The sequence below is a fragment of the Pristiophorus japonicus genome, chromosome 14 (assembly GCF_044704955.1).
Source record: "Pristiophorus japonicus isolate sPriJap1 chromosome 14, sPriJap1.hap1, whole genome shotgun sequence".
In the NCBI taxonomy this organism is placed as follows: Eukaryota; Metazoa; Chordata; class Chondrichthyes; family Pristiophoridae; genus Pristiophorus; species Pristiophorus japonicus.
The window spans coordinates 76,025,188-76,050,545 of record NC_091990.1 but is presented as its reverse complement, the minus strand read 5'-3'; the positions used below and the strand labels follow the sequence as shown (position 1 = coordinate 76,050,545).

At 48.4% G+C, this 25,358-nt stretch overlaps 1 protein-coding gene across 1 annotated transcript in view; it reads left to right on the top strand.

Annotated features, from left to right (window-relative positions):
- Positions 1 to 25,358, top strand: part of LOC139279611 (mucin-6-like) — an 838,525-nt gene that overhangs the window by 493,037 nt on the left and 320,130 nt on the right. Inside the window, exons 17-19 of the mRNA XM_070898726.1 lie at positions 12,106 to 12,200; positions 12,827 to 12,959; positions 14,143 to 14,392. Of these exons, the coding sequence (XP_070754827.1) occupies positions 12,106 to 12,200; positions 12,827 to 12,959; positions 14,143 to 14,392 (478 nt within the window). The remainder of the gene's footprint in view (positions 1 to 12,105; positions 12,201 to 12,826; positions 12,960 to 14,142; positions 14,393 to 25,358) is intronic.

The following is a 25,358-nucleotide window of genomic DNA, read 5'->3' as shown; positions in this document are numbered from 1 at the left end:
AGGAGGGCGGTCAGTCGTTGGTGTGCGTCAGCGCCCAGCTCGCGACTTTCCGTCTTCAGACCCTGCAGAGATACCTTTACGTCGAGCCCCCTCCTAGGTGGTGCGCTCTGGCAAGGTATTTCTTCCGCCAGCAGCGCGACCTCAATTATGACACGCAGCTCCTGTTTGTGAACTTGGGGGGTGCCAGGACCGCCCTCCGGGAGCTGCCTGTCTTTTACAGGGAACTCATCAGGGTCTGGAACAAAGTCTCCACCAAGCGCAGCTCTCCGCCGGCTGGAGTGGCGGCCGTCCTGCAGGAACCGCTGCTCGGGAATCCGTACCTCCACGGCCGAGGCTTTATGTGGCGGTCGGAAGAGAGGGCTGTGGCTGGTGAGGTGACCAGGGTCAGGGACCTGCTCGATGGCGGAGGAGCGGGCTGGATGGCGCCAGACACGCTGGCGCGGCGCCTAAATTCTGCCAACGTCCGCCACGCGGCCGATGCCATCGAGTCGCTAAAAACAGCTCTGGGCCCTGACTCCGTTAGGTGCATCGAGGAGGCTCAAGCACGTGGGGAGATCCCGTCCGAACTGACCCCCGTCCGGACGGAATTCCTCATCGGCGCCAAACCCCAGAACCTCCCTCGGGGGCCGGCGCCTCACAACTTGAGCCGCCTCGGGGAAATCCCCTCCGTGCCTTTCAGTTCCGCGCGGAGGGGTTTCCTGTACGGGCTGCTCCTGCACACTCTCAACTTTGCCATCCTCGTCGGCCGTCCGGACACGCCATGGCGTACCATCTTGCCGTCCGGAGGAGGCGGGGGTCCCCGATGGAGGGCACTCTACGCAGGGGTCCTCCCACTATTCATCGGGGACTTGGCCTGGAGGGTGGTGCACGGAGCAGTGCCGTGCAACAAATTTGTAAGCTGGTTCACGGACTCCCAGGCCGCCTGCAATTTCTGCGGTCTGGAGGAGTCCGTGTTCCATGTTTTTATTGAGTGCACGAGGTTGCAGCCCCTGTTCCATTATTTCAAGGGGCTGCTCCTGAAATTCTGGCTGCACTTCAGTCCCACTCTCCTGATCTTTGGGCACCCTGTGCGGAGGGGAGCGGGTAGGTCCGAAGGCCTCCTCGTAGGACTGCTCCTGGGCACGGCCAAGGGTGCCATCAGCCGGTCCAGGCAGCGGGCGGTCGAGGGGGTCGTTCAACCTGACTGCCTGCCTCTCTTCCGCTCTTACATCCGGTCCAGGGTGTCCTTGGAGATGGAGCACGCGGTGTCCACCGGTACGCTCGCGGCCTTCCGCGAGAGGTGGGCACCGGAGGGACTGGAGTGCATCATCACGCCCGGCAACCAAATTTTAATTTGATTTTACGTTTTTAAGTTTAATTTGTTTTAATTGCCGGTGCTTTTAGTGTCCCCCTTCCCTTTTATAGGGGGCACTGGGGAAAATTGTGATTTTAGTGCCCAAAAAAAAAACAAAAAAGAAAAACACAAAAAAACCCAAAAAAAGGGGGGGGAAAAAAAAAAGGGCCTTGTAAATGTCTGGAGAGTCACCCAGGTCGGGTGGCACCATTTAATGTTTTATGTTTTCGCAGGTAAACTCAAAAGAATTTCATACCCCCAGGTTAATGTTTATGTTTTGCAGGTAGACTCTAAAAGAGTTTCATACCAACAGGCGCCAGGGCGATGTCTGCTCGCCTTGGTGCCGTGCTGGACCACATGATCCACCCCGACCAGTCCTACACGGTCCCGGGCCGGACAATCCACGATAACATCCATCTGGTCCGGGACCTCATCCATTGTTCCCAGGAGGCTGGTCTGTCGGTCGCCTTCCTATCCCTCGACCAAGAGAAGGCGTTCGACAGGGTGGATCACGACTATCTGCTCGGAACTCTGCGCGCTTTCGGGTTCGGGACGCATTTCGTCGCCCGGATCCGACTTTTGTACGCCACCGCGGAGTGTCTGATTAAGGTTAACGGGTCCTTGACGGCGCCCCTTCGCTTTAGGAGAGGGGTGCGCCAGGGATGCCCCATGTCCGGCCAGTTATACGCCGTTTGCGTGGAGCCTTTCCTGCGCCTCTTGCGGACGAGGTTGACGGGACTGGCTCTGCAAGGGCCGGGCGTGGAGGTCGTCCTCTCGGCTTACGCCGATGATGTGCTCCTCGCGGTAGAGGATTCCGCTGACCTGCGGAGGATGCGTGAGTGCCAGGAGATTTACTCGGCTGCGTCCTCCGCCAGGATCAACTGGGAGAAATGTTCCGGACTCCTGGTGGGTCAGTAGCGGGTGGACTCCCTGCCGGAGGAGCTCAGGCCTTTTGCCTGGAGCACGACCCATCTCCTCTATCTGGGAGTCTACCTTAGCCCCGACGAGGGAGCCTGGCCGGCGAACTGGCAGGAGCTGGAGGCCAAGGTCGCCGCTCGCCTAGGGCGCTGGACAGGACTGCTCCGAGTGCTGTCCTACAGGGGTCGAGCGCTAGTCATAAACCAGCTGGTGGCCGCAATGCTGTGGTACCGGCTGGTCACTTTGACCCCTCCCCCTGCGTTTGTCGCCAAGATACAGAAGAAGCTGGTGGACTTCTTCTGGAACAACAGGAAGCACTGGGTCTCTGCTGCAGTCTTGAGTCTCCCGCTTGAGGAGGGCGGTCAGTCGTTGGTGTGCGTCAGCGCCCAGCTCGCGACTTTCCGTCTTCAGACCCTGCAGAGATACCTTTACGTCGAGCCCCCTCCTAGGTGGTGTGCTCTGGCGAGGTATTTCTTCCGCCAGCAGCGCGACCTCAATTATGACACGCAGCTCCTGTTTGTGAACTTGGGGGGGTGCCAGGACCGCCCTCCGGGAGCTGCCTGTCTTTTACAGGGAACTCATCAGGGTCTGGAACAAAGTCTCCACCAAGCGCAGCTCTCCGCCGGCTGGAGTGGCAGCCGTCCTGCAGGAACCGCTGCTCGGGAATCTGTACCTCCACGGCCGAGGTTTTATGTGGCGGTCGGAAGAGAGGGCTGTGGCTGGTGAGGTGACCAGGGTCAGGGACCTGCTCGATGGCGGAGGAGCGGGCTGGATGGCGCCAGACACGCTGGCGCGGCGCCTAAATTCTGCCAATGTCCGCCACACGGCCGATGCCATCGAGTCGCTAAAAACAGCTCTGGGCCCTGACTCCATTAGGTGCATCGAGGAGGCTCAAGCACGTGGGGAGATCCCGTCCGAACTGACCCCCGTCCGGACGGAATTCCTCATTGGCGCCAAACCCCGGAACCTCCCTCGGGGGCCGGCGCCTCACAACTTGAGCCGCCTCGGGGAAATCCCCTCCGTGCCTTTCAGTTCCGCGCGGAGGGTTTTCCTGTACGGGCTGCTCCTGCACACCCTCAACTTTGCCATCCTCGCCGGCCGTCCGGACACGCCATGGCGTACCATCTTGCCGTCCGGAGGAGGCGGGGGTCCCCGATGGAGGGCACTCTACGCAGGGGTCCTCCCACTATTCATCGGGGACTTGGCCTGGAGGGTGGTGCACGGAGCAGTGCCGTGCAACAAATTTTTAAGCCGGTTCACGGACTCCCAGGCCGCCTGCAATTTCTGCGGTCTGGAGGAGTCCGTGTTCCATGTTTTTATTGAGTGCACGAGGTTGCAGCCCCTGTTCCATTATTTCAAGGGGCTGCTCCTGAAATTCTGGCTGCACTTCAGTCCCACTCTCCTGATCTTTGGGCACCCAGTGCGGAGGGGAGCGGGTAGGTCCGAGGGCCTCCTCGTAGGACTGCTCCTGGGCACGGCCAAGGGTGCCATCAGCCGGTCCAGGCAGCGGGCGGTCGAGGGGGTCGTTCAACCTGACTGCCTGCCTCTCTTCCGCTCTTACATCCGGTCCAGGGTGTCCTTGGAGATGGAGCACGCGGTGTCCACCGGTACGCTCGCGGCCTTCCGCGAGAGGTGGGCACCGGAGGGACTGGAGTGCATCATCACGCCCGGCAACCAAATTTTAGTTTGATTTTACGTTTTAAAGTTTAATTTGTTTTCATTGCCGGTGCTTTTAGTGTCCCCCTCCCCTTTTATAGGGGGCACTGGAAAAATTTGATTTTAGCGCCCCAAAAAAACCAACAAAAAAAAAAATAAAGAAATTTTAAAAAAAGGGGCCTTGAAAATGTCTGCTGTGTCACCCAGGTCGCGAGGCATGGTTTTAATGTTTATGTTTTTGCAGGTAAACTCAAAAGAGTTTCATACCCCCAGGTCCCTCTGCACCGCAGCATGTTGTAATTTCTCCCCATTCAAATAATATTCCCTTTTACTGTTTTTTTTCCCAAGGTGGATGACCTCACACTTTCCGACATTGTATTCCATCTGCCAAACCTTAGCCCATTCGCTTAACCTATCTAAATCTTTTTGCAGCCTCTCTGTCCTCTACACAACCCGCTTTCCCACTAATCTTAGTGTCATCTGCAAATTTTGTTACACTACACTCTGTGCCCTCTTCCAGGTCATCTATGTATATTGTAAACAGTTGTGGTCCCAGCACCGATCCCTGTGGCACACCACTAACCACCGATTTCCAACCCGAAAAGGACCCATTTACAAATATGAAAAGTTGCACCATTTATAACACTAATGCAGCATTCGTGTATTTTCTCAACAGGGTGTTTTAATACATTCCTGGGATGTGGGCGTCGCTGGCAAGGCCAGCCATTTATTGCCCATCCCTAACTGTCCTTGAGAAGGTGGTAGTGAGCCGCCTTCTTGAACCACTGCAGTCCGTGAGGTGAAGGTACTCCCATAGTGTTGTTAGGGAGGGAGTTCCAGGATTTTGACCCAAAAGCGGTTACATTGACTGGCTAGTTGTATATATTTATACAGTACTTTTTAAAAATAGGTTTAGGATGTGGGAAACGCTGGTCCGTTCATTTATTGCCCATTCTTAGTTGCCCTGAGAAGATGGGAAAAGTCGTTGCCACTTATGAGCCCAATCCTGTATGTTGCACCTTACATAACAACATAGGAAATAGGAGCAGGAGTAGGCCATTTGGCCCCTCGAGCCTGCTCCGCCATTCAATAATATCTTAGCTGATCTGATCATGGACTCAGCTCCACTTCCCCGCCTGCTCCCCTTGACTCCCTTATCAATCCCATTGAACCATTGCAGTTCTTGCGGAGATGGTGCTCCCACAATGCTGTTTGAGAATTCCAGGATACTGAGCTAGCGACTATGTAGAAGTGACAAAGTATGCCCAAGTCAGGATGATGTATGACTTGGAGAAGAACTTGGGGATGATGGTCTTCTCATGCCATTGTTGCTTAGTTGTAGAGGTCGCGGTTCTGGGAGGTGCTGTCGAAGTAATCTTGGCAAGTTCCTGCAGTGTATCCTGTAGATTGTATATACTGCAGCCACAGGGTAGTATAGGAGTGGATATTTAGTCCTGGGGCAGGGGTGCAGATCAAGCAAACTGCTCTGTCCTGGATGATGTTCAGCTTCTTTGGTGTTAAGGGAGTCTCTGAAATGGTGGTCCCCACTGAAGATTAGGAGGAAGTGGTTAATCTATTTCATGTTGGAGATGGCCATTGCCTGGCCCGAATATTACTTGCCACTTATGAGCCCAATCCTGTATGTTGTCCGCATTCTTGTGTAGGCTGGCATTGATTGCTCCATTATCAGAGGAGTTGTGAATGGCGCTAGCTAAACATTGCAGAACATAAGAACATAAGAAATAGCAGCAGGCATAGGCCATTATTAGTGCATCATCTATTCCTGTTCTTATGACAGAAGGAATGTCATTAATGAAGTAGCTAAAAGTGTTTGGACTGAGCACACTGGCTTGAGGAACTCTGGCAGCGATGACCTCGGACTCCAACAATCACATGCATCTTTTTCTATGGCCCGAGTTTTGCTGGTGCTCAGTGGATGGGGTTGTGGAGGGTCGTCAGTGAAATTTGATTTGATTGACAGCGGGTCGGGAACCCACTATCAAATCACCTCACTTTTCTTTCCCAATGTCTGGTCTGCCAGCGCTAGGCAGACCCGACCAGTAGCGGCGGTAGACCAAATTTAAACAATTAACCTGACCTTTTGACTTTAACAACACATCCACGTTTCCAAGCTGCTCCTGGACCCGGTCTGTTTATCTGAGGCAGACGTTGAGTGGCCATTGAATCAGCTGATGAGTGACAGCTTGAAATGTAGTATAAAAGCTCCCACTTCACATCTGTTCACTTTCCAATGTAGACACTGTTGCTTTCTCCCTCTGGAACACAGATTGAGCATTATACAGGCTGAAAATATCTGTATCAAACTCTCCAGCCAGTGTCACCTCAGTGCAGCAACCTCTCTCACCATTGACAGATCGTTTCTGTCGTCTGAACTTCACCTGCTATCTGCATTTACACTTTCCCTTAGAGACTTTGGCTGGGGGAGGGATGTGTCCTCTCTAACTTCTGAAGTCAAAATGGATCATGTTACAATGTGCAAAGTTAGGCTGGGCGGTTCCATTTACACATTCCAGAGAAACTTCAGGGTGTGGCTTATCCTCCAAGGGGACCAATCAGCAATAGGTCCTTTGATAATGGACAGCCAATCAGAGAAACAGCTGCCATTCAGTTAGTACAAATAGTTGCATCCCTTTTTAGCATGCATGTAGTCCTGTGTTGCAGCTTTCCCAGGTTGGCACCTCATTTTCAGATATGTCTGGTGCTGCTCCTGGCATGCTCTTCTGCACTCCTCATTGAACCAGGGTTGGTCCCCTGGCTTGATGGTAATGGTAGAGTGAGGGATATGCCCGGCCATGAGGTTACAGATTGTGGTGGAATACAATTCTGCTGCTGCTGATGGCCCACTTCATGGATGCCCAGTTTTGACCTGCTAGATCTGTTCTGAATCCATCCCATTTGGCACAGTGATAGTGCCACACAACATGATGGAGGGTATCCTCAGTGTGAAGACAGGACTTCATTTCCACAAGGACTGTGTGGTGGTTGCTACTACCAATGCTGTCATGGATAGATGCATCTGCGACAGGTAGATTGGTGAGGATGAGGTCAAGTAGGGTTTTCTCTCGTGTTGGTTCTCTCGCCACCTGCTGCAGGCCCAGCCTGGCATCCATATCCTTCCGGACTCGGCCAGCTCGATCAGTAATGGTGCTACCGAGCTACTCTTTATGATGGACATTGAAGTCACCCACCCAGAGTACATTCTGTGCCCTTGTTACCCTCAGTGCTTCCTCCAAGTGATGTTCAACATGGAGGAGGACTGATTCATCAGCTGAGGGAGGGCGCTAAATGGTAATCAGCAGAAGCTTTCCTTGCCCATGCTCGACCTGAAACCCTGGGGAAAGTGTAGGAGTGAAATTAAGAAGGAAGTTTGGAAAGCAAAGAGCGGGCATGAAAAAATATTGGCAAATGGAATCAAAGAAAGCCCATAGATGTTTTATAATTACATAAAGAGCGATAGGATCCGCAGTCAATGTTGAGGACGTGTATATCACTATGCTGAACCCCTGGTAGGTCTGTCCTGCTGATGGGACAGGAAATAACCAGGGATGATGATGGAGGCAGCTCTCCCAATTTTGGCACAAGTCCCCAGATGTTGGTGAGAAGGACTTTGCAGGATTGACTGGGCTGGGTGTGCCTTTGTCGTGTCTGTAACCGGTGCTGTGGTCGATCCGATTTTATTCTTATTATTCGTAGCTGTTTGGTACAACTGAGCAGCTTGCTAGGCCATTTCAGAGGCCACTTAAGTGTCAATCACATTGCTGTGGGTCTGGAGTCACATATAGGCCAGACTGGGTAAGGGCAGTCAATTTCCTTCCCTAAAGGACATCAGTGAACCAGATGGGTATGTACAAAAATCCAATAGTTTCATGGTCACCATTACTGACACTCGCGCTTTATTCCAGATTTATTTACTTAACTGAATATAAATTCCCCAGCTGCCGTGGTGGGATCTGAACTCATGTCTCTGGATCATTAGTCGAGGCCTTTGGATTACTGGTCCTATGATGTTACTACTATGCTACTGTTCCTTTGTATAGCCTTTCTATTTAGAACTATACAATTATCCTTAATCAATAGTGCCATGGCCCCGCCTCTTTTTCCTTCTGAATACTTGGTAACCAGGAATATTAAGACCCATTTCTGGCCTTGTTTGAGCATGTCTCTGACAATGCAACCATGTCATAATCTTATGTGGAAACTTGTGCCTGCAGCTCACCAAGCTTATTAGTTACACTACAGATATTGCTGTACATACAATTTAATAACTCCATTGTCACTTTTGCTAATTTTCTCAATCCAGTCCCTGAAATGTTGGGGATATTTCTAATTTTGCTGCAGTTTATATCTCTCTATGCTCTGCTCCTTTCTGCTATTTTCTGGTCCCCTGCCCCTCCCCCGCCAAATTAGTTTAAACCCTCCCCACCCTACATCCCATCTACAGTTTGTATGCAGATATATCAGTCTGCTCCAGAAACTTGTCCAGCTCCCTTTGGAATAGTGATTGTGGTCCCACTGCACACAGTGGCCACCTATTTCAAAGGTCAATGATCCTCTGAGAAAAGGTAAACCTCCTGACATCTACTTATTTGCCGACGTAGCATTTATGTATAGGCCCTTGTTCTTGATAATTTATCTAATTCAAATAATATGTCTGCATGAACACAGTGTAAAAGGTATAGAGGGCACAGAATTCCTACATTGCATTCTGAAGAACTGTTTTAGACCGAGAAGAGGGGGGCAGTTCTGGATTTTGTTTTAGGGAGTGAGGCTGGATAGGTGGAAGAAGTATCAGTGGGAGAAAATCTTTGTGGTTATGATCATAATTCAATTAGTTTTAGCATACTTGTGGATAAGGACAAAAACAAAACACAAGTAAAGGTTCTAAATTGGGGAAAGGCCAATTTTACTTGGTTGAGAAGTGATTTAGCAAAAGTGGACTGGAAACAGCTACTTGAAGGTAACTCAGTGGGAGGCGTTCAAGAGGGAGATACATGTCAGGGTAAACATGTTCCCACAAAGAAAAAGGGTAGAACTGCCAAATGTAGTGCCCCCTGGCTGCCGAGCTGCATACAGGGTACGATAAGGCAAAAATGGGAAGCTTATATCCGATATTGAGAGCTCAATAATGCAGAAAGCCGAGAAGAGTATAAAAAGTGTAGGGGTGAAATTAAGAAGGAAATTAGGAAATCAAAGAGAGGGCATTAAAAAGTACTGGCAAGTAGAATCAAAGAAAACCCAAAGATGTTTTATAATTACATAAAGAGCAAAAGGATAACTAAGGAAAGAGTAGGGTCTATTTGGGAGCAAAATGGTGATCAATGTGTGGAGGCGGAGGATGTGGGTACGGGACTAAATGAATACTTTGCGGCTCTCTTCACAAAAGAGGGAGACGATGCTGACGTTCAAGTTCAGGAGGAAGGGAGCGAAATATTGGATGGGATAAACATAGTAAGAAAGGAAATATTAAGGAGTTTAACATCTTTGAAAGTAGATAAATCACCAGGACCAGATAAAATATATTGTAGGTTATTAAAAGAAGCAAGGGAGGAAATTGCAGAGGCTCTGACCATCATTTTTCAATCCTCCCTGGCTACAGGAGTTGTGCAAGAGGACTGGAGAACTGCTAATGATGTACCATTGTTTAAAAAGAGAGGAAGGAATAAACCGAGTAATTACAGGCCAGTTAGTTTAACCTCGGTGGTGGGCAAATTGTAGGAATCAATTCTGAGGCATATTCTAAATCTTCATTTATAAAGACATGGATTAATCAAGGACAGTCAGCATGGATTTGTTAAGGGAAGATCATGTCTGACTAACTTCATTGAATTTTTTGAGGAGGTAACAAGGAGGGTCAGTGAGGGTAGTGCATTTGATGTAGTCCACATGGATTTTAGCAAAGCTTTTGACAAGGTCCGACATGGCAGGCTGATCAAAAAAGTAAAAGCCTATGCAATCTAAGGGAGATTGCGATCAAATTGGATCCAAAATTGGCTCAGTGGCAGGAAGCAAAGGGTAATGGTTGAAGGGTGCGTTTGCGACTGGAAGACTGTTTCTGTTGGGATTCCACAGGGCTCAGTACTAGGTCCCTTTTTGAAGTATATATTAATGATTTCGACTTAAATGTAGGGGGCATGATAAAGAAATTTATAGATAATACAAAAATTGGCTGTGTGATTGAGAGTGAGGAGGAAAGCTCCAGACTGCAGGAAGATATCGATGGGCTGGTCATTGGGCAGAAAAGTGGAAAATGGAATTCAATCCTGGAAAAGTGTGAGGTAATGCATGGGGAGGGGCAACAAGGCAAGGGGATACACATTAAATCGGAGGTGTGGAGGAACAGAGGGACCTTGGAGTGTATGCCCACAGATCCTTAAAGGTAATTAGCCGAGGTATAGAATATAAGAGCAGGGAAGTTATACTTGAACTACTAGAGTACTGTGTGCAGTTCTGGTCATCACGTTACAGGAAAGATGGGATTGCACAAGAGAGGGTACAGAGGAGATTTACGAGGATGTTGCCAGGACTGGAGAATTTTAGCTGTGTGGACAGATTGAATAGGCTGGGGTTGTTTTCTTTGGAACAGAGGAGGCTGAGGGGAGATTTAATTGAGGTGTATAAAATTATGAGGGGTTTAGATAGAGTGGATAGGAAGGACCTATTTCCCTTAGCAGAGGGGTCAATAACCGGGGGGCATAGATTTGAAGTGATTGGTAGAAGGTTTAGAGGGGAGATAAGGAAATATTTTGGTGGGGGTCTGGAACTCACTGCCTGAAAAGGTGGTAGAGGCAGAGATCCTCATCACATTTAAAAAGTACTTGGATGTGCACTTGAAGTGCCGAAACCTACAGGGCTACGGACCTAGTGCTGGAAGGTGGGATTAGGCCGAATAGCTCTTTTTCGACTGACACAGGCTCGATGGGCCAAATAGTCTCCTTCAGTGTCGTAGTTTTCTATGATTCTACAGTATAATCCTTCATCATTTTAAATACTTCAAATAAGTCTCCTCAAAGTCTGCGCTTTGTAAAAAGACCAAGCTGCTTGAGCCTATCATGATAGCTAAAGACTTGTAAAGTAGTTACTAATCTAGTAGCGTTCCCCTGCTGGACTACCTTCATCCATCAACCTGGTAACCTCCTTAAAGAATTTAACCAGGTTGGTAAGACATGCCCTCTATTCTGGTAGTCATGTTGCATAATGTTATTGAATGGTGGAGCAGGCTCGAGGAGCAGTATGGCCTACTCCTTTTTCCTTTGTTCTTATGTTGTTATGTAATAACTTTTCTCTGTCAAGGTACAGAAGATCTTTAATGATCCCTTCGAGTAACTTTACGACAACTGACATCAAGCTAATGGGCCATCGGTTGTGACTTGTGGCCTGTTTTGAGTCGGATGATTCCTATCCCTATTCTTTTGAGAGTTGATTTTCTTTCATCTGTAAAAATATTTCTGCTTAAATCTGATTAACCCTTGCAGTGACCAATCCACTGTACTCCGCCCACATTGTATTCAGGGAACTTGAGGAGAGGAGAATCTCCCAATCTTTTTATTTATATTTGTGGGCACAGACAATAACAATACAATAACATCATGGTCATCATCATAGGCAATCCCTCGGAATAGAGGATGACTTGCTTCCACTTTTAGAATGAGTCTTTAGGTGACTGAAGAGTCCAATACGAGAACCACAGTCTTTGTCACAGGTGGGACAGACAATGGTTGAGAGAAAGGGTAGGTGGGGAGTCTGGTTTGCCGCACGCTCCTTCCGCTGCCTGCGCTTGTTTTCTGCATGCTCTCGGCGACCAGACTCGAGGTGCTCAGCGCCCTCCCGGATGCACTTCCTCCACTTAGGACAGTCTTTGGCCAGGGACTCCCAGGTGTCAGTGGGGATGTTGCACTTTATCAGAGAGGCTTTGAGGGTGTCCTTGTAATGTTTCCTCTGTTCACCTGGGGCTCGTTTGCCGTGAAGGTGTTCCGAGTAGAGCGCTTGCTTTGGGAGTCTTGTGTCTGGCATGCGAACTATGTGGCCTGCCCAGTGAAGCTGATCGAGTGTGGTCAGTGTTTCAATGCTGGGGATGTTGGCCTGGTCGAGGATGCTAATGTTGGTGCGTCTGTCCTCCCAGTGGATTTGTAGGATCTTGCAGATTACAATAACAAAACACCTTAATTTCTCTTTGTCAGGTGTGTATGCCGAGTCCCATTGCTCCATACTGATGAATAAATCCAGCATATTTGGAAAGTGTCATTGTATGGTGGACCCCACAGATTATTATGAGGTAAAGGGGAATTCTATTTTGGAGAACATTGCATCCTTTTTACTGTGTAAGAATTTTTAGAATCGAAAAACAGATTTATTGCTGGTGATGGGGAGATACCACAGCCTGTTCCAGAAAAGATGTTTTGAACTGAAGCCACATAAATAGTGCTCTACTGGAGGGAACATGCAACATGATATAGTTTTGCTCACTATTCAGCCTGCAATGTACTGAGGACAAGCTAGTCAATCTGAGGCATGAGGCCAGTGGTCTGTGTCTTCTGTTAGCCTATCATCTATCCTTCAGTGCAAGCCAGATGAAGAGAACCCTTATGTTCAGGTACAATTCCTACTATTGTTTTGGTTCATTGTTTGTTCATCAGGTCCTTTCCGCTTTTATCGCTGGTGTTGTTCACACACAGCTCTGGAATGCCAATGAAGGCTGTGATTGGTTTTTAACCTATCACATGCCAATGAACATCGGTTGGGCTCTATAAAGGGCAGATCTTGTCCTTCCGATTATCATCCAGGTGGTAAAGACGGAAATCCACCTCGGAGTGTCGTCATGTACAGAAGGTTGAATTCCCAGATGTAATTTTGTTGTCTTAAAATAATTTATTTTATATTAATTTATTTTCTTTCCTTCAGAGGTGCAGGTTTGAAACTTGCAATTATGAAAAAAGCCAAGACTTCATGTGCGCGTCCCTTGGAATGTATGCTCATGCTTGTGCCATAAAAGGCCTAGTTTTGACAGACTGGAGAAATGTTGTGGACGAATGCAGTAAGTGCTCAGTGAGGATTAGTCCATTTCTGGTTCCACAGTCATTAATAGTACTGAGTTAGCAGAATCCGATAATGGGTGTTAACATTTCTTAAAGTTGTGATTATCCTGAATAGCTGATACATTAAAGACTAGATTAAATTGGACTATCGTTTTTAGATCAGTCGCTGCAGGGTGAGACATAGAGCTGCCAATATATGATTAATACTGACTGTTGCAAACCACACTCTCCCCACAAAGAGAGCACTGTGTGCAGAGCTCTGCCTCACAGCAGCCTATTTGTAGAATAGTTTTCAGAGTACAGGTGGGAGCGTTTACTTCTTCTAATAAAATGAAAGACTCTGTGGAAGGTTTACAAATTGGTTAGTGGTTTTATGCAGTGCCGGAGCACATTTTAAACCTGACTTTGCACCACTTTGGAGTTCTAGTACCCACAGTACGGAGCTCAAGTGGTGTGAAATGGTCTCCCAAGAGGTTCCGATGCTGCTTGGCTTTAATACTTCTCTGAAATCAAATTGGCATCTGACATTTTGCATCAATGTGCAGCCAAAACTGATTCTCATTAACATGAAGCTGTGTTTGGATATCTGTACTTTTCTTGAAAGGCCTCAGGAGTTTACTATAACTCTAAAAGGCTTTGCTAGACAGTAAGAGAATAAATTTCTGTAGTTTGGGGGAGCGGTCCCACTCGTCTGCTGTACTATCGGCGGAGCATCACCATCATCATCATCATAGGCAGTCCCTCGGAATTGAGGAAGACTTGCTTCCACTCTAAAAATGAGTCCTTAGGTGGCTGAACAGTCCAATACGGGAATTACAGTCCCTGTCACAGGTGGGACAGATAGACGTTGAGGGTAAGGATGGGTGGGACAAACTTGCTGCATGCTCCTTCTGCTGCCCGCGCTTGATTTCTGCCTGCTATCGGCATTGAGACTCGAGGTGCTCAGCGCCCTCCCGGATGCACTCCCTCCACTTAGGGCAGTCTTTAGGAGCATCAGAATAATGACAGCGTCACTGCAGTCGAGCTGGAGAACCCCTGTGGAAATTTAGAGCGATTCGAACTTTTTTTTAATCATTTGCAACTGAAATAATTACAAAATAACCATGCAACAAATGGAAAAAGATTGTGCGCTGTGCCGTTCCTGAGAATGGTTCATGAACTACGCTTGATTTTTGCTTTCAGAGATTTCTTGCCGTGGCGTTCAGGTTTTCAGTTATGATTCCAAAGCGTGCAACCATACCTGCTTTTCACTGTCCAATCCGAAGCTCGAATGTACTGAGAGTGCAGCCCCAGTGGACGGATGCAACTGCCCAGCAGATACGTTCCTGGACGATACCAACACATGTGTCACTGCATCCAGCTGCCCATGTTTCTTGCCTGATGGTGTAATTATACCCGCAGGCAAAAGGGTTAACGTTCTCGATCAAACTTGGTGAGTTGAATAATGAATATAATTCTCTATTGTTCGAGAGGTAGCCTGGAAAAATGTACATCCTCCTCACTCATCAACCAAATACAAAAGTAATATTGCCATCATTGCATGTGAGAAAACCAGCCAGATAACACTCTATATCAATTTATGTCCTGACATGTTTCTCTATTCTTCTATATGTAAGGCCATCTGTGAATCGTCCCCCCCATTTCTTTTCTATCGAATCAGAAAATGTTTGATTAGCATGAATCATTTTTTTATCAGAAACGATTTGTTTCTGGCGACATAGGAGGGATGATTTTCATGGCTTTCATCATCATCATCATAGGCGGTCCTTCGAACGAGGATGACTGGCTTCCACACCAAAAGAGATGAGTTTGCAGATGTTTCAATGAAGGACCCGATGTTCCAGTCCTGAACTACATGTTGAAGGGTGGAAGATGCCTGTACGTGGATTTTTTTAACGTGAGGTGACCGTTGCACACCAGCCACCATACGGGTTCGACAGAGCTAGGCCTTTATCCAGTGGGAAGGGTTAACCAGGATGACTGGAGACCTGCTCTGCTGCACGGACCTAGTGCGCACTCATATCGCAGTGTGGGCTGGCCCGTGCTGCCCCTGGGCCCTGGGCTTTTCTGGGCCTTGTACGTCATTTGCCGTACCTCCGCCACGATCTCTCACCGCTCCTCCTTAACAATCTCTCGCCACTCCTCCGTCATGATCTCTCGCCACTCCTCTGCCCCAAACTCTCACCACACACCTATAAAACAGCATGGTGATGACACCCTTAAACATACAAGTACTGGATGGCCCAGGGCACCTTGGCTAAGGGAGGTTACCATCCAGGACTGCTCCGCACTCTAACCCCCAGCCGGCTCACTCCGCACTCTGATCCCGGGCTCACTCCGCTCTGCACTTTGACCCCCAGCCGCTCGCTCCGCACGCTGACCCCCGGCCCGCTTGCTCCGCACCTTGACCCCTGGCTCACTCTGCACCCTGACCCCCAGCTCACAAAAAGATCACCTTGAAGAAAAACTAGAAGTATTTTGAATGCCTTGAGTTCTGATAGTCCATGAATACAGAGTTGCAGTTACTGAATATTGAGATGATTTATATAACTTTACAGTATTTGGGAAAATACATTTGGGATAGTCTGTCCTGAGTACTTTGCCTGCTATGTGGAGACCTTATTGTGTGGAATTATGGGATACTTTTTGGAATCTCTTTGCACATTTACGATCTGGAGGAGGACAAGTAGAAATCCTATAGAATACAGCAACGAAGGAGGCCAATTGGCCTCACATGCCTCTGCTGGCTCTTTGGTAGAGCTATCCCGTTAGTCCCATCCCCTGCTCTGTCACCACAGCCGAGTAAATGTTTTCTCTTCAAGTATTTATCCAAATTCTCTTTTGAATGTTACTATTGAAACTGCTTCCACCATCATCTCAGGCAGAACATTCCAGATCACAACACCAATGTCCTCATGTCGGCTCTGGTCCTTTCGCCAATCACCTTAAATTGGTGTCCTCTAGTTACCGACCCCTCTGCCACTGGAAATAAGTTCTCTTTATTTACGCTATCAAAACTATTCTTAATTTTTAACACCGCTATCAAATCTCCTCTTCACCTTCTCTGCTTTAAGGAGAACAGCCCAAGCTGCTCAACATAACGGAGGTCTCTCATCCCTGGAACCATTCTTCTAAATCTTTTCAGCACCCTGTCGAAGGCCTTCACATCCTTCCTAAAGTGCGATGCCCCGAATTGGACACAATACTCCAGGGGATCTCAGAGACACCGTAATCGTGACCATCTTCAAGAAAAGGAACAAGTCCGACTGCAGTAATTACAGAGGAGTCTGCCGCAGGGAAAATCATCGCAAGAATCCTCCTCAATCGTCTCCTCCCAGTGGCTGAAGAGCTCCTCCCAGAGTCAGAATGGCGGATTCCGCCTTCTAAGAGGCACAATGGATAGGATCGTCACAGCGCGACAAATACAAGAGAAATGTAGGGAGCAACATCAACCTCTGAACATGGCTTTCTGTGACCTCACAAAGGCCTTTGATTCTGTCAGCCATGTGGGATTAAGAGCGTAATATTTCTTGAGCAGGAGTAGGCCATTTGGCCCCTCGAGCATGCTCTGCCATTTAATAAGATCATGGCTGATCTGATCAGGGACTCAGCTCCACTTCCCTGCACGCTCACCATAACCCATCACTGCCTTATCACTCAAAAATCTGTCTTTCTCCGCTTTAAATATATTCAATGACCCAGCCTCAATAGCTCTCTGGGGCAGAAAATTCCACAGATTTACAACAATCTGAGGGAAGAAATTCCTCCTCATCTCAGTGTTAAATAGGAGACTCCCTATTCTGAAGCTATATCCCCTAGTTCTAGATTCCCCTGTGAGGGGAAACATCCTCTCTGCATCTACCCTGTCAAGCCCCCTCCGTATCCTATATATTTCAATTAGATCACACCTCATTCTTCTAAACTCCAATGAGTATAGGCCAACTTGCTCAACCTTGCTTCATAAGACAACCCCTTCATCCCAGGAATCAACCTAGTGAACCTCTTAACTGCCTCCAATGCAAGTATATCCTTTCGTAAATACGGAGACCAAAACTGTACGCAGTACTCCAGGTGTGGGCTCACCAATACCCTGTACAGTTGTAATAGGACTTCTCTGCTTTTATATTCTGTCCCCCTTGCCTTCCTAATTACTTGCTGTACCTGCATACTAACTTACTGTGTTTCATGTACAAGGACCCCCAGATCTCTCTGTACCGCTCTCTCCATTTAAATAATCATTTGCTTTTTTATTTTTCCTATCAAAGTGGGTAACCTCACACTTGCCCATATTATACTCCCCTCTGCCAAATGTTTGCACACTCACTTAGCCTGTCTATATCCCTTTGCAGATTTTTTGTGTCCTTCTCACAGTTTGCTCTCCCACCAATCTTTGTATCATCAGCAAACTTGGCTACATTACACTCGGTCCCGACTCTCTTGTTTTCTGTCCGTTAGCCAATCCTCTATCCATGCTAATATATTACCCCAACCCCGTGAACTCTTATCTTATGCAGTAACCTTTTATGTGGCACCTTATCGAATGCCTTCTAGAAATCCAAATACACCTCTTATCCACCCTGTTTGTTACATCCACAATGAGCTCTAGCCAATTTGTCAAACACGATTTCCCTTTCATAAATCCATGCTGACTCTGCTTGATTGTGTTATGATTTTCTAACTGTCCTGCTATTACTTCTTTAATAATGGGCACGAGCATTTTCCCAGTGACAGATGTTAGGCTAACAGGTCTATAGTTTCCTGCTTTCTGTCTCCCTCCTTTCTTGAATCATCATCATCATCATAGGCAGTCTTGCTTCCACTCTTAGAATGAGTCCTTAGGTGGCTGAACAGTTCAATATGACAGCCACAGTCCCTGTCACAGGTGGGACAGACAGTGGTTGAGGCAAGGGGTGGGTGGGACTGGTTGCCGCACATTCTTTCTGCTGCCTGCGCTTGATTTCTGCATGCTCTCAGCGATGAGACTCAAGGTGCTCAGCGCCCTCCCAGATGCACTTCCTCCACTTAGGGCGCTCTTTGGCCAGGTACTTCCAGGTGTCAGTGAGGATGTTGCACTTTATCAGGGAGGCTTTGAGGGTGTCCTTATAACGTTTCCTCTGTCCACCTGGGGCTCGTTTGCCATGAAGCAGTTCCGAGTAGAGCGCTTGCTTTGGGTGTCTCGTGTCTGGCATGCGGACAGTGTGGCCTGCCCAGCGGAGCTGATCGAGTGTGGTCAGTGCTTCAATGCTGGGGATGTTGGTCTGATCGAGGACGTTAATGTTAGTGCGTCTGTCCTCCCAGGGGATTTGTAGGATCTTGCGAAGACATCGTTGGTGGTATTTCTCCAGCGACTTGAGGTGACTACTGTACATGGTCCATGTCTCTGAGCCATACAGGAGGGCGGGTATTAGGTGTCAACTGGAAGTTAGGCGTTTGGGAGTGGCACTGGGTGCTGTTCACGCCTGACGCAAACTTCGATGGTTATTTTTTAAGGGCGTTCAAACGTAACGCACCACCGGCTAACGCCATGGAAATCATGACATCAGTATGCGTGCAAAGCCTCCATCACGCCTTTCTCACCACATTCACTCTTGCTGCCTCACTTAACGGCTGGCATCGATGACGCCTGAAAAAGTTGGACTGAACTAGGTGGAGAAATGAATCCGGGGCGTTATTTAAAGGGAGTTGCAGCCAGGGCTCAGAGATCTCGGTCAGTACTGCGTTTGATGCTCACATAGAGAGTAGGGTGTTGGCATCATACTGCTGTTGACTCATCAGATTCAGTACTAGTATCTCGGAAACATTATTGGGTTCCATGTTGGAAAAATTGAAATCTCTATCTTGCTGTGACCTGTGCCAAGTGATGGGGGCAGTGATGGCACACCACATCGTCCTGTGGTGCTGGCTACAGAGACAGCTTCGGCCCAATGTGGATCTTCCCCAGAGGAGAGGCCCCAGACGTCGGGGCAGGAGGCCATGCAAATGCAGGGTTTACCTTGCGCATTACTCTTAGCTTGAGATGTCCGAGGAGCAATGTTTAAGAAGGCTGAGGTTCCGCACGGAGGTGGTGACGGAGCTTTGTCACCCCCTGCAGACGGACCTGGCAGCTGACATCGGCACCAGGACCTCGCTGTCAGTGGCAGAGAAAGTGACTATAGTACTGAACCTCTGTGCTACTGGCTCCTTCCAGTCTCCTGTAGGCAATGTATACAACATCTCGCAGTTTGTAGTACATTGCTGCATTCACCAGGTGACCGATGCTCTGTAAGGCAAACGAATGGATTACATAAGGTTCGGCATGTCAAGTGAAGACCAGGATGAGCGCTCCCATGGCTTTGCCAGGACAGTGGGCTTCCCCAGGGTTCAAGGAGCCATCGATTGTACGCATGTGGCATTGAGAGCCCCGCCCCACAATGTAGAGATCTTTTGGAATCGCAAGGGATTCCACTCCCTCAACGTTCAGCTGGTCTGCGATCACAGGCAGATAATCCTCGCTATCGATGCCCGATATCCTGGCAGCTGCCACGATGCCTTCATCCTGCGGGAGAGCAGCATGCCACAACTGTTCCAGCCACCACATGAAGGGCGGTTGGCTCATCAATGAGAAAGGATATGGTGTGGCCTCCTGGCTGATGACACCCCTCCGCAATCCTACCACCCCGGCTGAGCAGTGCTACAACACCAGCCATACCACAACCCGGGCCATTATCGAGCAAACTATCGGGTTTCTGAAGCACTGTTTCCGCTGCCTTGACAGCTCTGGAGGGGCATAGAAACATAGAAAATAGGTGCAGGAGCAGGCCATTCAGCCCTTCGAGCCTGCACCGCCATTCAATGAGTTCATGGCTGAACATGAAACTTCAGTACCCCCTTCCTGCTTTCTCGCCATACCCCTTGATCCCCCGAGTAGTAAGGACTTCATCTAACTCCCTTTTGAATATATTTAGTGAATTGGCCTCAACTACTTTCTGTGGTAGAGAATTCCACAGGTTCACCACTCTCTGGGTGAAGAAGTTTCTCCTCATCTCGGTCCTAAATGGCTTACCCCTTATCCTTAGACTGTGACCCCTGGTTCTGGACTTCCCCAACATTGGGAACATTCTTCCTGCATCTAACCTGTCTAAACCCGTCAGAATTTTAAACGTTTCTATGAGGTCCCCTCTCATCCTTCTGAACTCCAGTGAATACAAGCTCAGTTGATCCAGTCTTTCTTGATAGGTCAGTCCCACCATCCCGGGAATCAGTCTGGTGAATCTTCGCTGCACTCCCTCAATAGCAAGAATATCCTTCCTCAAGTTAGGAGACCAAAACTGTACACAATACTCCAGGTGTGGCCTCACCAAGGCCCTGTACAACTGTAGCAACACCTCCCTGCCCCTGTACTCAAATCCCCTCGCTATGAAGGCCAACATGTCATTTGCTTTCTTAACCGCCTGCTGTACCTGCATGCCAACCTTCAATGACTGATGTACCATGACACCCAGGTCTCGTTGCACCTTCCCTTTTCCTAATCTGTCACCATTCAGATAATAGTCTGTCTCTCTGTTTTTACCATCAAAGTGGATAACCTCACATTTATCCACATTATACTTCATCTGCCATTCATTTTCCCTCTCACCTAACCTATCCAAGTCACTCTGCAGCCTAATAGCATCCTCCTCGCAGCTCACACTGCCACCCAACTTAGTGTCATCCGCAAATTTGGAGATACTACATTTAATCCCCTCATCTAAATCATTAATGTACAATGTAAACAGCTGGGGCCCCAGCACAGAACCTTGCGGTACCCCACTAGTCACTGCCTGCCATTCTGAAAAGTACCCATTTACTCCTACTCTTTGCTTCCTGTCTGACAACCAGTTCTCAATCCACGTCAGCACACTTCCCCCAATCCCATGTGCTTTAACTTTGCACATTAATCTCTTGTGTGGGACCTTGTCGAAAGCCTTCTGAAAGTCCAAATATACCACATCAACTGGTTCTCCTTTGTCCACTTTACTGGAAACATCCTCAAAAAATTCCAGAAGATTTGTCAAGCATGATTTCCCTTTCACAAATCCATGCTGACTTGGACCTATCATGTCACCATTTTCCAAATGCGCTGCTATGACACCCTTAATAATTGAATCCATCATTTTACCCACTACTGAGGTCAGGCTCACCTGATAGAGTCTCCATCTTCAATGTTGTCTGCTGCATGCTGCAAGGCTGGTAGTCTGTTGCTGACTTGTATCCGCAGCCACACATGATGGCCTAGCAGGATGTCCCCAACCAGCTTAGGCCCTGGAAGACCCAGCTGCGGACTGCATCACCTCAGCATGGGCGGCAGCACTCTGTTGTGGATAGGGTGCAGAGAGCAGCAGCTGCGAAGGTGGAATGATGTCATCCTTGAAAGGACATCACGTTCCAATTGGCCCAACAGGCTGATATTCCCCTGGGACAGAGCATCAACATCTGTAGAAATCTGGGTGAGGTCAGAATCCTGCCCTCGTTTGGCAAGGTTAAACTGATGGGGCCCCAGGCCGGATGGCAGCGGTCAGTGAGTCTGTTGAATCTATTTGCCTCTGCATCAAGAGTGTCTGTGACTGCAGGACACCAGAGAGTTGACTCAGGACACCACGCACTATGGAATATGGAGTATATAATAGCATCGGCCTGGTGCTCAATGGTCACTGCAACATCAGCAATAGCCCATCCCACCAGATCTGGGACCCCACGGTCACTGTTTGCATCCAGCATCTGTTGGTATCTACCAAGGATGTGCTCAGTGGGCTGCTGAGAGGCATGAGCAACAGTTGAGGAGGACTCCTCCATCCTCACAGCTAGCACATCGAGACCCTAGGATACCCTTGCTAGTGCACCCAGCAGATCGCTGTGCAACTGCAGGGATTGTCTTGCGACAACCTCTAGATCAGGCTCATCGGCAGAGTGCTGTTGAGCATCACTCAGGCGCAAGCTCACCCTCCGGGGCGCTGGCCCCTGGGTTTCCCCTTCCCCATGGCATTGCTGGAGGCCACTGGGTCCCGGAGCATCCCCCACCTCTGCCTCCCCCACCACCCCTTGGTCAGCAGCACTGTTGGCCCCACTCTCAGACGGTGCAGCCTCCTGTGTGAGGTCGAAAGATGAGTCGTCCTCCTGCTCCTCCTCGTCCTCTTGGTCGCCGCCACCATCTGCTCAGGTGGAAGGCCCCCAAGAAGGCCCCGGTGGATCTGGCTGGTCTTCTGAAAGCACAAACACAGAACAGCGGTTACCTGCAGGGAAGGGGGTCAGGAGCAGGGAAGGCATTCGTGAATGCCAGTCTTCTGGAAATAGCTGCATGATGATGATGTGAGGGCCAAGTATCCTGCAGATTGCTGCAAAGGAACTCAACGTCACCGTCACTGTCCCGAGGGGGATCGGCTGCACCCACCGCCATCGCAGCAACTTGGACGCCCATCAGGGCAGCTATCCGTTCCTCTAACGGACTGAGCACTTGGAAGTCTGACTCGCCCCCCACCAGTCCGCATTTGCTCCTGTTGGTTGTGTGCGAGCTTCGCCTGTAACAATAAAGAGAAAGTCGGAGTTAGAGGCCTTCAATCAGTGTGTCCAAAGTGCCTTACATACTTTAGTGCCATTTATTCTATGGCAGTTTTCACAGCTCGATGCAACTACCATTCGCAGCGTGGACTTACTGTGGCAATGGTGGGATTAGGGTGCCAGGACCTCACAGTAATGGGGAGCCTACTGTCTTGGACACACACATGAAGACTAAGGAGTCACCAACATGAGAGGTGGGTCTGTAGAGCCAAGCAGCAAGGTTAACAGTACATGTAGGCCCTTGCAGTGAGTGAGGCTGCAAATGGGAATTTTGACTGTGGCCTCACCCTCTTAGAACATGGATTCCGAAACACTACATTGAGCAGAGAGTGCACATTGAGCTCAGAGCTTAACATCTTGAAGTTTGAAATTAAAAATACTGACCCTCACTTTCCGTGTCTGGTCCTTCCACTTTTTGCGACATTGCATCGCTGTCTGTGGCACCATGTCACTCGCAGACACTTGCTCTGCTATTTCCCTCCATTGCCTTCGATAAGTTTGGGGTCTGCTCCCAACCTCTGTACTCAGTACCTGGCGACGCCTCTCCAGGGCACCAAGGAGAGCATCCACTGTGGCGTCCGAGAACCGGTGGGCACGCTGGTGAGCTGCTGCTGCAAGTTCTGCCCTGCTCACCATCTGAGTGTGTGCGTAAGAAGTGAATATACCCGCGAGGTGTTGAGGCGCCCAGTCAAAGCCTCAGTTATATCCAGATGGCACCACTATGTGTGTGGCACAGCTCTAATGCTGCCTATCTCCCGGATGTTGAGCCCACACTTAACGGCCCACTTAGTGCAGTGTAATGCCTCCAGGTAAGTGTTATCAATTCTTTAGGCGTCAACACTGAATTTCGCATTTGGGGACCGCGCCTGAAGCGAGGCGTTAAAAATTTCTCTTATGCAGTGACACCGCCTCAAAAATGGCAGTACTGAACTTCAACCCTTTACTGTCTGTTTTTATCTTTCTTGCTAGCTTATTCTCATAATCTATCTTCTCTTTATTATTTTTTAGTTGTCCTTTGCTAGTTTCTAAAAATTGCCCAATCCCCTAGCCTACTAATAATCTTTGCAACATTGTATGCCTTTGTTTTCAATTTGATATTTTCCTTAACTTCCTTAGTTAGCCACGGATGGTTCATCCTTCGCTCAGAGGCTTTCTTTCTCACTGGAATATATCTTTGCCACAGTTTTTCTACCGTCTCACCCTTTAATTTATTTTCCCAGTCCACTTTAGCCAACTCTGTCTTCATACCTTTGTAATTGTCTTTATTTATGTTCTGGACATTAGTTTGAGACCCATGTTTCTCACCCTCTAATTGAACTTGAAATTCTAATATGCTATGATCACTCTTCCCTAGAGGATTCTTTACTAGTAGATCATTATTTAATCCCATCTCATTACACAGTACCAGACCTAAAATAACCTGCTCCCTGGTTGGTTCCGCAATGTATTGTTCTAAGAAACCATTCCGAATACACTCTGAACTTGTCCTCAAGGCTACCTTTGCCAATTTGATTTGTCCAATCAATATGAAGATTAAACTCGTCAATGATTATTGTCATACCTTTCATACAAGCCTCCATTATTTCTTGATATATACTCTGTCCTACAGTGTAGCTACACCCACCAGTGACTACTTCCCCTTATTATTTTTTATCTCCACCCAAACTGATTCAACATCTTGATCTTCTGAGCCAATATCATTTCTCACTGCTGCACTGATCTCATCCTTTATTAACAGAGCCACCCCACCTCCTTTTCCTTTCTGTCTATCCTTCCAAAATGTCAAATATCCCTGAATGTTCAGTTCCCAGTCTTGGTCACCTTGCAACCCGTCTCTGTAATGGCTATCAGATCATACCCATGTATTTCTATTTGTGCCGTCAACTCATTTATCATGTTATGAATGCTGCATACATTCAGATAAAGAGCTTTTAATTTTGTCTTTTTACTATTTTTCCCTACTCTGGCCCACTTCCTGAGGCACCCTTATGTTTATGCGCTCGGTCCCTTCCTGTCACACTCTGGTTATCTTTACCCTCATCGCTGCCCTGCTCTATTGCCTTCTCCTTTCTCTTTGAGTTTTAACATTTCCCCTGACCTGAACCCTCCTCCCCCTATTTAGTTTAAGCCCTCTCTACAGCCCTCGTTATTCGATTCGCCAGGACATTAGTCCCAGCACCGTTCAAGTGAAGCCCGTCCCAATGGAACAGCTCCCTCTTACCCCATTGTGCCAGGAATTGAAACCCATTTCTCCCACACCAATCTTTGTGCCACGCATTTTTCTCCCTGATTCTATTTACCCTATGCCAATTTGCTCGTGGCTCAGGTAGTAATCCAGAGATTATTTCCTTTGTGGTTCTGATTTTTAATTTAGCCCCTAGCTGCTCATACTCCCTCAGCAGAACCTCTTTCTTAGTCCTATCTATGTTGTTGGTACCTACGTGGACCATGACAACTGGATCGTCCCCCTCCCACTCCAAGTTCCTCTCCATCCCAGAGGAGATGTCCTTAACCCTGGCATCGGGCAGGTAACACAGCCTTCGGGACTCACGCTCTTGGCTGCAGAGAACTGTATCTATCCCCCTAACTATACTGTCCCCTACCACTACAACATTTTGTTTTGCTCCCCTCATTTGAATGGCCCCCTGTCCCATGGTGCTGTGGTCAGTTTCTCCCTGCAGACCCTGCTCTCGTCCACACAGGGAGTAAGAATCTCGAACCTGTTGGACAAGAGCAAGGGCCGAGACTCCTCCAATGCTATCTCCTGGGTCCCCATACCTGCCTCACTCATAGTCACACTCTCCTGTCCCTGACCACAGAACAAA